The 18,227-nt window shown below is 48.5% G+C and overlaps 1 protein-coding gene across 4 annotated transcripts in view; it reads right to left on the reverse strand.

The window, feature by feature from the left end:
* Positions 1-18,227, reverse strand: part of ARHGEF12 (Rho guanine nucleotide exchange factor 12) — a 250,615-nt gene that overhangs the window by 62,029 nt on the left and 170,359 nt on the right. For all 4 annotated transcript variants that reach the window (XM_008150189.3, XM_028158388.2, XM_028158387.2 and 1 more), the window contains 6 exons: positions 18,081-18,195; positions 17,124-17,229; positions 15,647-15,859; positions 9,127-9,259; positions 7,847-7,882; positions 1,247-1,401 (listed from right to left, as the gene is read on the reverse strand). In XM_008150189.3, the coding sequence (XP_008148411.2) occupies positions 1,247-1,401; positions 7,847-7,882; positions 9,127-9,259; positions 15,647-15,859; positions 17,124-17,229; positions 18,081-18,195 (758 nt within the window). The remainder of the gene's footprint in view (positions 1-1,246; positions 1,402-7,846; positions 7,883-9,126; positions 9,260-15,646; positions 15,860-17,123; positions 17,230-18,080; positions 18,196-18,227) is intronic.

Genomic DNA, 18,227 nt, shown 5'->3' on the forward strand with positions numbered 1-18,227 from the left:
TCTCTCAGAAAACAACTCCGAGACCATGTGGATTCCAGCAACAGAGAGGAATCGACAGGACTACTCCAGCCATAAAGACAGAAGAGAAGCAGTCTAGAGATGGAAGACGCTGACGTCGCCTTGCCATACTAGCAGTCAGCAGCTGTGCGTCACTGCAGGTTGCCCAGGACCAAACCAGAGAGGGTCGGACCTGCATTACCACCGTTTGTCCACCATCGAGAACTGAAATATCATTGCTGACATGTGCACATAAGGAACTGTTTGACATTGAAATTGGGTCTCAAAAGAACTGTTGGCCCAGAAAGAAACTCACTACAGACTGATTCATTTGCCTTTCAGCATAACCATTATTGCTTGTCTCATTTTCGGTTCTTATAAGTGTATTTCTAGTAGGACATGATCTCACTCATTTAGGGGAAATGATGAACAACATAGACTGATGAACAAGAACAGACCCAGAAACAAGGAGGCAGACTGTCGGACCTCAGAGGGAGGGTAGGGGAGGGTGGGGATAAAGGGGAGAGATCAACCAAAGGACTTGTGTGCATACATATGAGCCTAACCAGTAGTCAAGGACAACAGGGGGTGGGGGCATGTGTGGGGAGGGATGTGGGATGGGAATGGGGGGATGAGGACAAATATGTGATACCTTAACCAATAAAGAAATTTAAACAAAACAAAAAAAATAAAATAGTAGCCATAAATCATAACTACATTAGAAAACCGTAAGCCCAAACATCATATAGCCTTGGTTATCTACTTTTGGTTATCTAATGCCTATCAAACCTCATTTCTGAGGGCAGGCTTCTAATGCCACTGTCTCAATGTTATTGGGGACAAGAGGATATTGATTAAATCACATCCTAAAGGCAGGAGAGGGCAGTGTCCACGTCACACCTCTGCTGCGCACTCGACGGGTGAGGAAGAGCTGCGCCTGGGCGAAAGGGGAACTGGGTGCTAGTTTTCTCCCTGTCACTTATCAGCTGCACAATCTTAATTTGTTCCATCACCCTGAGCCTTAGCATTCTCACTCATAATCTATGAACAAGATGAAGAGTCTGAAAGGAAAGTTATGGGGCAAATGTCTCAATGATTTTTCTAGTTTTGAAGTTCAAGGATCTTCAATATAGTTTAATTTCATCTTTGTTTAAAACAAAAGGCAAGCAGAAACTTGGAAGCAAACACCAAGGCCCAGGGCATTTTCTGCTATAATAAAACAACAACAACAAAAACCAATTAAACTCACCGTTAATCACTTCCTGCCTTTTGATCTCACAGGGCTTCAGTCCCAGTAACACTTCTCGGCTAACAAGCTGCTGCCAGTTGGGTGGATCAGTTTCCAAGTCATTTTCAAACTGTTCATCCTCACTCTGACTTTCTCCAAAAGCGATGCTGTCTAACCTAATAAAGAAAAAAAAGGATGAAGAATCCCATTTGAGGACATCAAGTGGACAATGGGAAACAGCAGAAGTCTTTACTAGTACATTACAGCACATAAGTCTGACAAACTATGTAGTGTTTCTTTTAAAAATTTTTCAATTACTGTTGACATACAATATTACATTAGATTCAGGTGTACAACAGTGATGAGACGTTTGTGTAACTTACAAAGCGATGGCCCTGATAAGCCCAGTGCCTATCTTACACACAGGTATGAAAATGTTATTGGCTATATTTCCTATGCTGTACTTAGTATTTCCATGACAAGTTTTATAATTTAACCGCTTCCCCTTTTTCACCCATAACACCAACCCCACTCTCATTGGCATCCACCTGTTGTATGAATCTATGGATTTGTTTTGTTTGTTCATTTATTTTGTTTTTTAGATATACCATGTAACTGAAATCATATGGTATTTGCCTTTCTCTGACTTAATTCACTTAGCATAATACCCTCTAGGTCCATCAATGTCACAAATGGCAAGATTTCCTTCATTTTATGGCTGAATAATATTCCATTGTGTATATGTTCCATATCTTCTCTGTCATTTGTCTACTGGTGGCCATTTAGGTTGCTTCCATATCTTGGCTATCATATATAATGCTGTAATGAATATAGGGGTGCATATATCTTTTCCAATTAGTGTTTTGAAATACCCAGAAGTGAAATTGCTGGCTAATATGGTAGCTCTATACACTTTTGAGGAACCGCTATAATATTTTCCATAGCGGTTATCTGTACATCAAAACTTATTGATAGGCATCTTGAGGGATATGCAGTGGTATCTCACTGTGGTTTTAATTTGCATGTCCCTGATGATTAGTGATGTTGAGCAACCTATCATAGATCTACTGACCATCTATCTGTCCTATTTGGAGAAATATTTATTTAGGTAATCCATGCTTTTTTAGATTGAATTGGTAGGGGTTTTATGTTGTATTAGTATGCATGATTTCCCTATATATTTGTGTATTCACCCCTATCGATGTACCATGAGAGAATAGTGTCTCCCACTCAGCAAGCTGTTGTTTTGTTTTGTTGATGGTTCTCTTCACTGTGCAGTCTTTTTAGTTTCAGGTAGTCACATGTGCTTATTTTTGTCTTTGGTTTCTTTCCCTTGCCTGAGAAGACATATCCGAAAAACCTACAACTAGAGCAATAATGAAGAGTTTCCTACCTATGATTTCTTCGGAAAGTTCTGTGGTTTGGGGCCTTACTTTTAAGTCTTCAATCGTTTTGAGTTGATTCTTGGGTACGGTGTGAGAGTTATCCGGAGGGGGATGGCTGCTCAGCCCAGTGTGTCAGGCAGTCTCAGGGCCAGACTCCCAGCCACCTCTCTGCGATCTGCTCTTCTCCCCACCCTCTCCCAGACTCCACAAGTCCCGACCTCAGCCACGGGGACCCATTGTTTTGACTTAGGTCTGAATCACATCTGACGAAAAGATGGGAGCCAAGGGGAACGCGAAGCTTAGGCTGACAGCTATGCTGAGTAACCAAGTCCTGCGTCTTCCAGCACTGGTGACGCTGTGCAGGCGGACTTCAAGTTTAGACTTGAATGATGCTGACAAGATGCCCCTGGAGCCATTTCTAAGAAGCTGGATCCAAGGTTCAAAAAAGAAACAAAAAGAAACTGGAGACTTTAAAGCTTAAAAAGCAACACTGTAATTTAAACTCAAGCTGGAGAGCTGAGAGCTCGGAAGGAAGCCACTGCCCCGTTGTGAGGACACTCAAGGAGCCCTAGGGAAGGATTTTAGAGACCCACGTGGCAAGGAACATCCCTGCTGCTCCCAGCCGGCCAGGAGCTGAGGCCTCCGGCCAACAGTCATGGGACAGTGTGGATGAGGGGACATTTCCAATGTTGGATTCTCGTATATCTGAAATTTATTAAAGTAGACGACTTTAATCACTCAAAATATGAAAGACATTTTATAGCTAATAAAACCCTCCATAATTTAAAAAGAAAGTTATCCAGTTCCATCCTTTTGCACATGTCACTGTTTTCCTTATACCATTTATTGACTAGACTCTATTTACCTTATTGTATAGTCTTGCCTCCTTTATTATAGGTTAATTGACCCTAACAGGCATGGGTTTATTTCTAGACTCTCTAGTCTGTTCCACTGATTTATGTGCCGGTTGTGTGTTTTTTAATTTAAGAAAAATTGATTTTAGAGAGAGACGGGAAACATGCCTCCCGCATGCATCCCAACTGGGGATCAAACCCGCAACCTGGGTATGGCAACCCGGGTATGTGAACTGGCTGGGAAGTGAACTGGTGACTTTTCAGTGCACAGGGCAACACCTAACCCACTGAACCGCACTGGCCAGGGTGCATGTGCCTGTTTTTTTATGCCAGTAGCATGCTGCTGTGGTTACTACAGCCCAGAATAGTTTGGTATCAGGCAGTGTAATACCTCCAACTTAGTTCTTCCTTCTCCAGTGGTTCCATATGAATTTTAAGATTATTTATTCTAATTCTGTGAAAAAAGGCATTGGTATTTTGAGACGACTACACTGAATCTGTAGATGGCTTTGGGACGTATTAACATTTTAAAGATGCTAATTCTTCCTACATGAGCACAGTATACACTTACATTTATTTGTATAGTCTTCAATTTGATCCTTCAATTTCTTAGTTTTCCAAGTATAGGCCTTGGTTGACTTTATTCCTATGTATTTATGATGCAACTGCAAATGGGGTGGGTTTTTTTTAGTTGCTCTTTAATTTTGCACTCGGATGTCGAGTGTGACTCGACACGGTTAGCATTAGAATAAAGGAATCGAGAAAAAGCAAGCGAGTGCAAAGGGTTAAGAAATAATTATTATTGGTGTATAAAAATGCAACTGGTTTTTCTGAATATTAATTTTGTACCTTTCTATTTTGTTACATTTACTTATCAGTTCTAATAACTTTGTGGTGGAATATTTAGGGCTGTTAGCTGGGGTTTTTCATGGGTGGCCTTTATGGTGAGGTATAGTCCCTGTATCACCACCTCTTTCTAAGAGTTTTTATCTAAATGAACCATTTTGTGAAGATTTTTCTGCATCTATTGATGGAATCATAGTTTTTATCCTTAATTTTGTATATGTGATATGTAACCTTAAATGATTTGCAGATATGAACCAACCTCAAATGCCAGTGATAAATCCGACTAGATCATGGTGTACCTTTTTACTGTATTGCTGAATTTGATTTAAAATATTTTGGGAATTTTGCATCTCGGTTTATCAGGGATATTGGTCTATAACTTTCTTTTTTGGAGTGTGTGTCTGGTGTTGGTATCAGGATAATGTGTCTTCATAAAAAGACTTTAGGAGTCTTCCCTCCCTTCACTTTTTTAAGAACAGTTTGAGAATAATATTACTTTTTTGAATGTTTGGTAAAATGTTCCTGTGAATCCATCTGGTCTAGTGCTTTTGTTTGTTGGAAGTTTTTAACTTACTATTTCTATTTCTTTAGTAGTTATTGGTCTGTTCATATTTGTTTCTTCAAGCTTGGAAGACTGTATGTTTCTAAAAATTTACTGATTTATTCCAGGTTGTCCAATTTGTTGCAATAAACCTGTTGGTAATATTTCTTTATAAACCTTTATATTTCTGTGGTGTTGGTTCTCTTCTCTTTCATTTCTGATTTTATGTATTTGTCTCACCCATTTTGTTGTTGTTGATGAGTCTAGCTAAGGGTTTATCCACTTTATCTTTTCAAAGTACTAGGTCTTGGTTTATTTCTTTTCCTTTTAAAAAAATGTATTTCATTATTTCAGCTCTGATCTTTGTTTTTTCCATCCTTCTCCTCATCTTGGGTTTGTGTGAGGCTTCCTGTTCCTTGAGGAGGCCTGTCCCGCTCCATTTCCCCATCGAGCTGCTGGGCCTGTGCCCATAGGGTTTTGGTCACTGCGTTTTCGTTTTCATTTGTCTCGCGGTGTCTTTTAACTTATTCCTTGATCTTGTTAATCCACTCACTGTTTTTAGTTTTGTGCTACTGTTGTTGCAGAAGACGGTTATTTCCTTTGTAAATTTACTGAGACTTGTTTTGTGGCCTAACATGTAGTTTGTCCTGGAAAATGTTCCATATGCACTTGGGAAGATGTATATTCTATTCCATGCACCCGTCTCTGGACCTATGTAACGTACTGACATATCTCAGAGAAAGGGGTTGGGAGGGACAGAAAGAACATATATGCAGAGCCCATGTGCACAGACACAGTGTGCTGAAGGCGTGGGGTGGGGTGGGGCTGGGTGGAGGGGGACATTGGGGGGCATCTGTAATACTGTCAACAATAAAAAAACTAGAACAAAACGAACCAGAGTGAATATTCTGCTTTGTGTAATGATGTCATAGATGTCATCAAGTCCATCAATCTAGTATGTCATGTGAGGCCACTGTTTTCCTTACTGACTTACTCTGGGTTCTCCATCCATCCATCGATGTAATTGGGGTGTTGAGCTCCCTACTATGATTGCCTTACTGCCAACCTCTCTGCACCTCTCCATCCTCCTGTGTGTTATACAGACACCCCTATATGGGTATGTAGCAGCTTACAGGAGCTGTGCTCTCATGTGGGATTGATCCCTTTATGATTACAAAATGCCCTGTCTTTTGTTACTTGCTTTAAATTCTGTTTCCTCTAAGTATTGCTACATCAGCTTTCTTTTTTCCCATTTGCAAGGAATGCCTTTTTCCCATCCCTTTCCTTTCATTGTGTGTGTCTAGATCTGACATGGGTCTATAGTCAGTTTATGTACCAGTCGTATTTTTTCATCCATCCATTCATCTACCCTATGTGCTTTGCTTGGGGCATTTACTACATTTACATTTAAAGTAATTATTGATAGGTATGTATTGTTATTAATGGTTTTCTGACTCGTTTTGTAGTTCTTCTGTTCCCTTCTCATTCTCTTGCTCTCTTCCTTCTGTGTCTCCTCTGTGGTTGTGTCTGCCCTCCTGTTGTGGTTGAGCCTCGACTGCTGCTGGCACCTCAGTGGGTGGGACTGCCCTGCAGGCTGCCTGGGTGAGGGCTGCCGTGACTATCAGACGGGCGGCATGCGAGGGCAGGGCTGACCCCACGGAGCAGCGGGGCTGTAGGAGCAGCGAAGTCCACTCTTCAGATCTGTCATCTGTGGGGCTGGCGGGTGTTGACGCCGGCCCTGGTGCTGGCCCTGGAGCCTCTCGTGTGGGCTCAGGTCACTGCTGTATATGCTTGGCTGGTGCGCCTGGTGGGCGCTACAAAGGGACCTGTGGTCGGCTGCTGTTGTGCTGGAGTGGGAGGCACTTGGAAGAGGTCACACTGCCAGGCTGGCTGTCAACAGCGCCAGGCTTGAGACCCGTGGAGGGCATCATGATGGAAACTGAGGCAGCAACCACTGTGCTGGGCTTGACTCAGCTGAAGCTCCTTTCCAAGCCAACATTGGCCACAGCTTATGCCAGGCTTGGGGCTACCCGAGCAATGCAGGTTGAGACTGGGTGCTGGTTGCACTTGGACCCACTCAGCAAGCTGGATGGGCATGCGGCGGCCAGCCCCTGCTTGTCTGGGGTTTGGAGACCCTTGAGAGATTTTAGAAAAATCCGCGGCAGGAGCTGAGGCAGACCGCTTGTGTGGAAAAGCCGCTGGAAGCGGCTCAGGCTGGCAGTGAAAGCAGGGTGGGAGTGTCGGGGTGACTCGGCACAGCTGTAGGAGCAGTGCTGGCCAGGCTCATGGAGCACAGACTGGGAGCCACCCTGAGCCTCCAGGTGGGCGGGGGAGGGGCAACGGGCACAGCGGGGCCTGCCAGCGTTTCTGTGTTGAGAGTGTTGTTCGGATAGCTGTCCTTCAGCTGGCAACCCACACCTACTCAACAGAGCTCCTCCCGCACGTCCCTGGCACCTCCCAGCCCTGTCCCTGGGTTGGAGCCCCGAGTGAGCTCCTGCGTGAGCCAGCACCTGGGCCCCTCCTGAAGAATGGCTGGGGTACTGCAGCCCCTGCCTCCCTCAGAGGCAATCCCCGCTGGCTTCCGAGCCCGATGTAGGGACTCCTCTTCCCAACACTGGAGTCCCAGGCGGAAAGTCCAGCCTGGTGCTGGGACCCCTCGTTCCTCCGTGGAGATCTCCACGACCGAGATGGCCTTATTCTTAACCACCACACAAGGGCGCGGGACCACCCACGTCCCAACCCATTCGTCTCCACAGGGCTTCTTGATTTTCTCATTAGAGCACCTCTAATTCAGCTGGTCGCCAGATGGTTCTCAGCGACAGCTGCTCCCTAACTTCGCTGTGATCTGCTGTGGTCATGGGAGGAGGTGAAGGCAGCGTTTGTCTACTCCTCCATCTTGAACAGAATCCCGAGTCTCTTCCTTTAATGTAGGTGTTAGGGCCAGAAAATGCTTCTTAAAGCATGCCCTGCTGAAGGCTGCTGGAGGACTACTTACTTCCGAAAGGGCTTTGGTGTCCCATGTTCAGTCATCCTAAAACAATGGGAAAAAAGAGTCAACAAACAAACAAAATGGTAATTAAGAAAGGTATGCCAGTGTTCAAAACTGGGTAAAACTACAGCGGCTGATAAATAATTCTTCTTGATATTGTAAGAATAAATGGAAAAGCATTCACTATCTACCTAATATTTACGACCAATACAAGTTCTGGTTTCTTCCCAAAAGCACATGTGGGAATAACTTTAAAACACAGGAATCTAATCTAATAATAGACAAATATGCAAATTGACCGCACCTTCGCTACACCTAAGCCATGCCCACCAGCCAAGCCACGCCCACCAACCAATCAGGACGAGTATGCAAATTGCCCCAACAAAGATGGCGGCTGATTTGCATATCAAGACAGTGTCGAAAGAAGCCAAGAGCTGCAAAGGGGAGTAAAGCTTCGAAGAAGCAAGCAAGCCAGGGGGGCGGGGGGAGGAGAAGGGAGGAGCGAAATCAGGGCCGTGGGCGAAGGGAAACGAAGGCGGTCTGGAGGAGAAGGCGGGGCCGGCGGCAAGGGCGGAGCGGAGGCGGGGCCGGGGGCGAAGGGAAACGCGGGCGGTCTGGAGGAGAAGGCGAGGTGGGCGGCAAGGGCGGGGCGGGGCCGGGGCCGAAGGGAAACGCGGCGGTCTGGAGGAGGTGAGGCGGGTGATAAAGGCGGGGCGGAGGCAGGGCCGGGGGTGAAGGGAAACGCGGGTGGGCTGGAGGAGAAGGCAGGGCGGGCGGAGCGGAGGTGGGGCCGGGGGCGAAGGGAAACGCGGCGGTCTGGAGGAGAAGGTGAGGCGGGTGATAAAGGCGGGCTGGAGGCGGGGCCGGGGGCGAAGGGAAACGTGGGCGGGCTGGAGGAGAAGGCGGGCCGGTGACAAGGGCAGAGCGGAGGCGGGGCCGGGGGCAAAGGGAAAAGCAGGCGGGCAGGAGGAGAAGGTGAGGCGGGCGGCAAGGGCGGGGCGGGGCGGAGGCGGGCGACAATGGCGGAGCAAAGGGAAACGCGGGCGGGCTGGAGGAGAAGGTGAGGCGGGTGATAAAGGCGGAGCGGAGGCGGGGCCGGGGGCGAAGGGAAATGCGGGAGGGCCGGTGGAGAAGGCGAGGCGGGCGGCAAGGGAGGAACGGAGGCGGGGTAGAGTGCAGCAGGAAATCCCATTGCAGGAATTTTCCTGCAACGGGAAAGCTAGTAATATATAATTAAAAACGGTAAGCAATATCTGACACGGAGACCTCAGTTACGTCTGAATTACCTTTCCACCTCCCATTCCTCCTCTTGCACCTGGTCCAATGGCAGCGGCGGGGACTCCAGGGCAGCACTGGAAGCACGAGGGGGGGCGTCTACGAGGTCTGCAGATGCTGAGGATTCTGCCACTGGCTTTGACCCTGAAGAGACAAACGGCACCCATTCAATCCGTGCCACACACGTGTAATATCATGTACTTACTCAGATGATGACAACAAAAAAAGGTGTTCATTTCAAAAGAGCTTCAACCTAATCCATAGTCACATTCATTTTTAAACAACTGTGGGTTAGCTAGACTCAAAATTCTAATATGTAACATTTTAAAATACATTAAAATTGAAATAGAAAATCATTTTTAAACAGCTTTTAAGTGTCAACATAAAACATGGCAGAAGAGCATATAAGAGAAAAACATTCTCTCCTATCCTTTTTTACCCTAAATCTTTTTCACTCATTCACATCTCAGATATTATGGTGATCCAACAAATAATAACTTTATAGTTTATTATCTTTAGGTAATATCTACTTCTTCCTCCTCAAAAGATATTGCTTATTCTTCCTGCCTTCAACTTCCCCCCATTTCTTCCCTATGTTTGATAATTATATTATTATTAATTGGGTTTTGGTTATTACCTAAGTTTAAACAATATAATTATCTATATACCAGAGACCCAATGCACGAATTCGTGCACCAGCGGGAACCCTCGGCCTGGCCTGTGGGACTGGGCCAAAACCAGCTCTCCAACATCCCCCAAGGGGTCCCGGATTGCGAGAGGGCACAGGCCAGGCCAAGGGACCCACCAGTGCACGATTAGGGCTGGGGAGGGACGCAGGAGGATGGCCAGCCAGTGAGGAACCTCGGGAGGGCTCCAGGGCATGTCCAGCCCGTCTCGCTCAGTCCCAATTGACTGGACCAACCAGTCAGAGCATCTGCCCTCAAGTGGTCAGTGCAGGTCAGAGCGAGTGGTTGAGAGGCCTTAGCATATTATTAGCATACTATGCTTTGATTGGTTGAACAGCTGATTGGCCGACCAGACACATAGCATATTAGGCTTTTATTATACTAGAGGCGCGGTGCACAAAATTCGTGCACGGGGGATGTGTCCCTCAGCCCAGCCTGCACCCTTTCCAATCTGGGACCCCTCAAGGGATGTCCGACTGTCCGTTAAGGCCTGATCCCAATAGGATTGGGCCTAAACGGCAGTTGGACATCCCTCTCATAATCCAGGACTGCTAGCTCCCAACTGCTTGCCTGCCAGCCTTCCTGATTGCCTTTAACTGCTTCTGCCTGCCAGCCTGATCACCCCCTAACCACTCCCCTGCCAGCTTGACTGATGCTTAACTGCTCCCCTGCCAGTCTGATTGCCCCTAACTGCCTTCCCCTGAAGGTCTGGTTACCCCTTACTGGCTTCCCCTGCAGGCCTGGTCCCCCCAACAGCTCTCCCATGCAGGCCTGGTCACCCCTAACTGCCCTTCCTGTAGGCATGGTCACCCCTAACTGCTCTACCCTGCAGGCCTGGGTCCCCCCAACTGCCCTACCCTGCAGGCCTGGGTCCCCCCAACTGCCCTCCCCTGCAGGCCCGGTCGCCCCCAACTTCCCTCCTCTGCCGGCCTGGTTACCCCTAACTGCCCAACCTTGCAGGCTTGATCACCCACAACTGCCCTTCTTTGCAGGCCTGGTCCCTCCATCTGCCCTCCCCTGCTGGCCTGATCGCCCACAACTGCCCTCCCTTGCAGGCCTGATCCCTCCCAACTACCCTCCCCTGCTGGCCATCTTGTGTCCACATGGGGGTAGCCATCTTGTGTTGGAGTGACAGTCAATTTGCATATTACTCTTTTATTAGATAGGATAGAGGCCTGGTGCACGGGGTCGGGGCTGGCTGCTTTGCACTTAAGGGTGCTGCAGATCAGGTTAGGGGTTCCCTTCGGGTATGGGGTGGCCTGGGAGAGGGACCTGTGGTGGTTTGCAGGCCGGTCACGCCCCCCGGCAACCCAAGTGGAAGCCCTGGTATCTGGAATTTATTTATCTTCTATAATTGAAACATTGTAGCCTTGAGTGGAGGTCAAGGCCAGCCAGGAAGCTTGGCTTCCTCCATCACCGGGGCAACCCAAGCCTCCTGCTTGCTTCAGCTCCATGGCCGCCACCCTTTTTGTTGGGACTTATATCTTCTATAATTGAAACTTTGTAGCCTTGAGCGGAGGCCAGGGCCAGCCAGGAAGCTTGGCTTCCTCTATCACCGGGGAAACCCAAGCCTCCTGCTCACTCCGTGGCCGCAGCCATCTTGGTTGGGTTAATTTGCATACTTGCTCCTGATTGGCTTGTGTGTGTGGCTTGTGGGCGTAGCAGAGGTATGGTCAATTTGCATGTTTCTCTTTTATTAGTGTAGACTAGAGGCCCGGTGCACAAAATTCGCGCACTCGGGGGTAGGAGGGTCCTTCCACCAGGCCTGCACCCTCTTGCAGTCCAGGAGCCCTCAGGGGATGTCTGACTGAAGGTAGTTGGACATCCTTAGCGCTGCCGAGGAGATGCGAGAGGCTCCTGCCACCGCCGCTGCGCTTACCAGTTGTGAGCCTGTCTTCTGGCTGAGTGGTGCATCTCTTGGGGGAGCACACTGACTACCAGGGGGAAGCTCCTGTGTCTGCCCCATGGCGCATCATAGCAACCAGTCATTCTGCTGTTCAGTTGATTTGCATATTATCCTTTTATTATATAGGATATCCTATCCTATATAATAAAAGGATAATATGCAAATAGACCAAACGGTGGAACAAATGGAACAACGGAACAACCGGTCGCTATGACGTGTGCCGACCACCAGGGGCATGCACAGAACATGGCGGACATCGGCTGCAGCGGGATAGTTGAGCAGGTGAGTGGTGGCACCAGAGCCAGTCGCTGTCATCGGGCCAAGCCTCTGATGGTTACTGAAAATTCTTTATTCCCGTGCACCGTGGTTCCACCCAGCACTCACACCTGCTGCCGGTGCCCAGCTCCAGTCCTGATGGCTCAGCGCCATCAGCGGATGTGAGCGGTGGCTGCCAGCCCCAATCGTCCCTGAGGGCTTCTCCACCTCCCCCTGCTCATGAGGGGAGATCGGGGCCAGCAGCCGCCTCTTGCACCTGCAGCCAGTGCTGGAGCTGCCGCTCGCACCCACTGCCCAGCACCGGTCCCGATCGCTCAGAGCCATCAGCAGGTGCAAGCAGTGGCTGCCAGATCTGATCGCCCCTGAGGACTTCTCCACCTCCCCCTGCTCCTGAGGGGAGATCGGGGCAGCAGCTGCTCACGCCCACTGCTGGCACCAGCTCTAATCCCTCTGCCCCTTCCGTGGGTATGAGTGGGGCCAGCTCTGTCAGTGCACGGGAGCGGCGGCGGCGGCAGGAGTGGGCTGCCGGCAGACAGGGGACTGGGGACGGGGCTATGGTGGGAGGGTCCGGGAGGGGATGCAAAGGATGAGCCGAGACCTGCTCCTGTGCCTACCGAGGCCTCGTGGCCCACAGTTCCTTTCAAGGTGCACAAATTCGTGCAGTGGGCCCCTAGTATATATATGTAAGAGCCTAAGCAACCGACCAGACACCCTCTCGCAATCTGGGACCGCTCAGGGGATGTTGGAGAGCTGGTTTCGGCCCGATCCCCACAGACCAGGCCGAGGGACCCCACCAGTGCATGAATCCGTGCACCTAGTATCTATATATTTGTTCCTTCAAGAAGTTAGTATCTTCTTGTTGTTAATCCTCACCCGAGGATATTTTCTCCATCGCTCTTCAGAAAGAGTGGAAAGGAGGGAGGTGGAGAGAGAAAAAGAGAGAGGAACACCAATGTGAGAGACACATCAACTGGTTGCCTCCCACACGCACCCCAACTGGGGGCAGGGAGCCAACCCGCAACCCAGGTAGGTGCCTTTGACCAGGAATTGAACCTGCAACCCTTTAGTGCTCAGGCCAGCACTCTAACCACTGGGCAATACCAGTCAGGGCAAGAAGTTAGTATGCTATGTCAGATTAGGTATTTAGTGACCTTTCCTTTCTTCTACCTTCATTTTTTTTCAACGACAATTTCACTTGTATGATTAACAGGATTTTTACATTTCCATTCTGATCTGTAGCTACGGAATTTTCTGTGCTTTGCCTAAGAGACTGGTTCTCAAAGTCTGAAAACAAACATATGCTTACATTATTATAGCAATATATACATATGGTCATATACAATATATATCATACATATACATATTATTCCTGTCAGGTCAAAAGGTATGTTAGTTAGGATTATATGGTCTGATAATGTAATTCCTGGGCCATTTGAAATAAAATGTTTATTATGTTAAAGTCTTATACTCATCAATTACTTTAAGATCATGCCACTTATTTTGCTTCATGTTTAAAATCATGACTTAACTTTCTGAACAACTGTTTTTCTAAATGCTTTTCTATTATTACTGTCAAAACATTAGAATTTCATCAAGTCTCAAATGTTTTCATCTGCTGCCTTGTACAGCGGGGTGCGCGCACCCGCTTCCACCCGTGCTTGTCCTGCACGCTCTTGTGTTCGTCGGAGCTGCTGCCCTGGGCCTGTGACAGGCATCATCCTCGAACTGCCCTTCTCCACATTCTTTCCTGGATCTCATAACATTTTCTTTCCTCCTATTTACTCTCATTTTGCTACAATGGTACCTTAAAATAATTCTGGAGTAATAGGTAACATTTCAGTTAAACTCTTAATCCTAGAATATCTGAAAATGCCTTCCTATTTTTCTCCGTACTTTAGGGAGGGTCTGAATGCAGACCGACTTCTAAGTTCGACGCCACTTCCTTCCAGAAGCTGCAGAAATGCTCTTTGTGTTCAAGCACCCAGTGTCCTAAGGCACGTGCGATGCAGCGCGACCCTGCTTGAGGGCCACACGTCAGAGCTCCAGGACAACCATCCTGTGGAGAACTTCCCTCCCCCCTCACACCTCCTTCACCCTCCCTGAAACAGAGCCCCTGGCTTCCCCCCTACATAAAGGACAGACTGCCCACAGCCTGCAGTGCAAGGAGCAGAAGCTGCTGACAGGACTGCGTTGATTAGACTTTTAGTTTCGTCCTTTTCAGCTCTGCCTCCTGTCCATGCGCTCCACAGCCAGCCCTGAGCCTGCAGGCTCTCTGGGCGAAGGGCCGCCTTGGGCTCCTTCACCGGGTTACGGCTGCAGCTTCCTTTATGCTGTCCGCCCACCAAACCACACTGTCCTTGCTGTCTCCCGAAAGGCGCTGACATCTCTTACTTGTTGATAACACCTTACTTTCCTCTAGCTCCTTTTTGTTCTGTTTGCTGCCCACCACGCTTGTACTTCACTGAGACATGGAGGCATGAGTGAGTGCATGTACACAATCTAACACCTTCAGAGTTCTGTGTCAGTCTCCAGCCTTTTCTCTGAATGTCCCTCCTACTTCTCTGTCTTAAGTAAAAACCTGCCTATCCCATGGGGAGGCAACCTTTCCTGCGACCACCCCTCCCGTAGAGACTTGCGCTCTGTCACGCCCTGGGCTCGGCAGGGTAGAGATGAGGTGGGTTCCACCCGCAGCACATTCTTCAGACCACTGTCTCGCTTCCTCCCTCCCGGACAGTCCACATGTCCTCTTCCTCACAGCAGGCACCTAGGAACACCGCCTGCAGCTGCGGCCTCAAAGTTCTCCTCAAACCCACAGGCATGTTAAGCTATTCGAACTCCCGTCTCCTCGGCTTCCTTCCTGCCTTGTCTCTAGCACCTTCCTCCACGCCACCTCAATGACCACTCCCACCACTTTAGCCTTGACCTTGGCTTCACCAAAAACTGACTGCCTCCCAAATCACTAACACAGGCATTGCCTCCTCCAAATACAACCACCTCTTCTCCTGCTCACGTGCTTAAGAAACTCCCAACACGTGCTGTCTGAAGATCATGATAATAAGCTCGTTTCCAAGTACCTACAATTACTTCGTATCTGTCTTGACTCTTTAAATCACCTCTTTTCGCCAAGGTTATTACTCTGAGGCAATATCCTAGTCTTTCATCTCCTCTCTCCTCTTCAAAACTTTGTTCCATTGGTTACCACAGTTTATCCCTGCATCTTCAACCTCTTACCAGCAGCTGGCTCCCCTTAGCAGTTAAAAGGCATCTCTAGTCTAATTTTAAAAGCCTTCCTTACACCGCCCACATCTGCCCGAACCTCTGACAGTCCTCGCTCCTTTACCTTCCTCTATGGACTCAGCACAATTTGAGTTTGTGAGTGTAGGACTCTCCCCCAGGAGACTAAGCTGCATGGGGCAGAATCTATGTATAATTATCGTGTGCTAACATCTGGTATGCAGCTGATGCCTAACAGAAAGCTCAGTAATAGTTTTTGAATGGATGAGAAATTGAAAATCATCATTCAGCACAGATTTGTCACTAGTTGTCAAATATTAAAACTAAATTTAACTGGGGTTCAGTCTTGATTAAAATAACCTGCCACTCTGTTTCTTAGTATGATTGTTTTAAAATCCTGACTCTTAGTTAAGCTGAACTACAGCTCACCCATATCATTCTCTTTCCCGCCGTCCTGGAAGAGAGTGGCCACTGAAGCCACCGAGGACACGGAGCCAGCGGGCAGGTACCCAGCGTCAGCTCCGTCACTTGCTGGCCCGCTCTGGCGAGCCTTAGCAGCATCCTGGGGCTCGGGACTCACGGGGGGAGGTGTGGGTGAGTGCTTAGGGTGGCGCTGCTTCTGTAGCTCCATGGCTCTGCCAACTGAACAGAAAGAAATGGTCAAAAATGTGTTTCAAAGCAGCTAAAGAACCATGACGTCAAAGGTCTGGAAAAATGTCTAAAACATGGTAGGCCCTAGAAAACTAGAAGGCTAATGATTACACAGAGAGAGGAAAGGGAAGTAGGAAAGACAGAAAGGAAGGGAAATGAGAGGAAGGGGGGGAGGGAGAAGGTGGCAGAGGGCTGAGAGGGAGAGAGAGGGAGATGGTGCAGCGTGAGGGGAGACAGGAGGTAGACAAAGATGAGCAAGAGAAAAGGAGGCGGCCATGCGGGAGGAGAGCGGGGTGCCGAGGCAGGCCGGCCCATGGGGAGCACACGTGCTGGTACCCGTGGAGAGGAAGCCTGTGAGCTCTGTGAGCTCTAGAAGCTCCCCACGCCCCCAACCCTCATCACGTAATCACAATGCGCCCTGGTCCATCCGGTACCCCTCCTGCTCCCGTCAGTCACACCACACGGAGCTCGCACCTCGGCGCCCTCCTCGCAGTACCGCACCCCCTCAGAGCTCCACATCACAGGCCCCCATGCTCTCCCTCACTCCAGAGACTCTTCTGTCTCCTGGGAACTCGCGGTCAGCATCTGGGAAATGCTCCCTCTTCTCAACTTCTCTAAAAATGTCCTTCACCTGCTCAGCGTCTCTCCACAAGGGCGCCGATGCCCTGAGGGAGAGCGCTCATCCTGTAGGACAGTTCAGTCACTCGGTCCCGACCCCTCCCCACGTCACCCTGCCAGTGTGCCCAGACGCGGCCCTGGACCCCACAGGACTCGTGTCTTCCCCACAGCTCCACAACTCCACGTCCTCCTCAGCCCTCCCCAGGGGCTGAGCGCTCCCCCGGGCCTGACGGTGCAGGGCGATCAGAAAATAAAGCACAGCGGAGAGGTGAAAAGTGTGAGACATATGTACAGAGGGATTGAACAAAGTATGGTGCAGAGTCCCGTGCACATTTTCTGTGTTTTTAATTTTTAACTTTAATGATCAGAACGTGAATACAAACAAAATTAGGACAGGTGAGTGAATTATTCTGTGGAGAACTAATGGGATGCTCTGCCACCATCACAGGGGGTGTTTGGGACAATTATGAAGCCACACGGGGGAGTTCAGTGCGGACAGACACCGGATGGAAGCAAGGCACACTGGAAGTTCAGAGGAACCATGTCCCCAACACCCTCTCTAGCAATTCCCTCTACTCAATGAGCCCGTTAAACGGCGGCGGGGACGGCAGACACAGCATTTTAAACTTCAACATACTTGCAGTGTTGTCAGGACGGCTGGGCCTCCGTGGGGGCCCCAGGATGCTGGAGAATCCCCTGCGCTTGCCCTTTTCTTCGCCTTCCCTGTCTTTCTTCATGCTTTGCTAGAGTTAAGGTACAATCAAAGAGATCAGAGTGGGTTTCTTTAGTTGTTTTCAAACATAGAAATGGAATTCCAATGGTCATTTGAAAGAAATTGGTTAAATGTAAATCACACACACACACACACACACACACACACACACACACACGATACCCATTAGAAACTGGCACACAGTACTGTGTATAGATGAAACTTCCGCTATCTGGGGGAGGGGGAGGAGTGTATATGGGGGATAAATACTGATGGAAGGAGACTTGACTTGGGGTGGTGAACGCACAATACAGTGGACAGATCATGCATTATACAATTGTACGCTTGAAACCCGTGTAATTTTATTAACCAATGTCATCCCAGTAAATTCAATAAAAAACTTAAGACATTTTTTCAAACTCTTGAGAGCTGACAATTTTGGAAAACAAAAGGATATTTTTATAACACATTTACTGGGAGCCTGTACATGATTCATTTGTCCACTGAGCAAATATTTACTTACTAAGCTCAGGCAATGTGAGCGCACTATGCTAAAAGCGGGAGGCCCAATGATGAAGGAGCTCCTTGCCCTCACAGAGCTTCACTATCAAATAAAAATTAAACAAAAACACAAATAATTATCAACTGTGACAGGCACCACAAAGGAAAAGGGTAAGCTGGGGACGGCACTCTGTGTAAGTTGCTGTTTTCACTTTTCATGTTTTCTAGTAATTAGTTCACACCCCGCGCTCTCACTGGGTTTGGAGTTTCTGACAACGGAGCCGCACCCTGTCTCGTCAGCACCGGCTCGGAGCTGCTGAAGAAGCGAGCACTAAGCAGGCGGAAGCACCGAGACCGCACACAGTGCTCTCCCAGCCTCACCTTGATTTTTGGAAGGAACCCAATCCGACCCCGCTTATGCTCCAAATTTCGAGGTTCTTTCACTTTTACTCCCAGATGCTTCATGTACATGAAAATAACATACTGCATTGTTGAACTGGAGGAGAACAGATTAAGAAAAATAAGAAA

The sequence above is a fragment of the Eptesicus fuscus genome, chromosome 13, assembly GCF_027574615.1.
Source record: "Eptesicus fuscus isolate TK198812 chromosome 13, DD_ASM_mEF_20220401, whole genome shotgun sequence".
Taxonomy (NCBI): domain Eukaryota; kingdom Metazoa; phylum Chordata; class Mammalia; order Chiroptera; family Vespertilionidae; genus Eptesicus; species Eptesicus fuscus.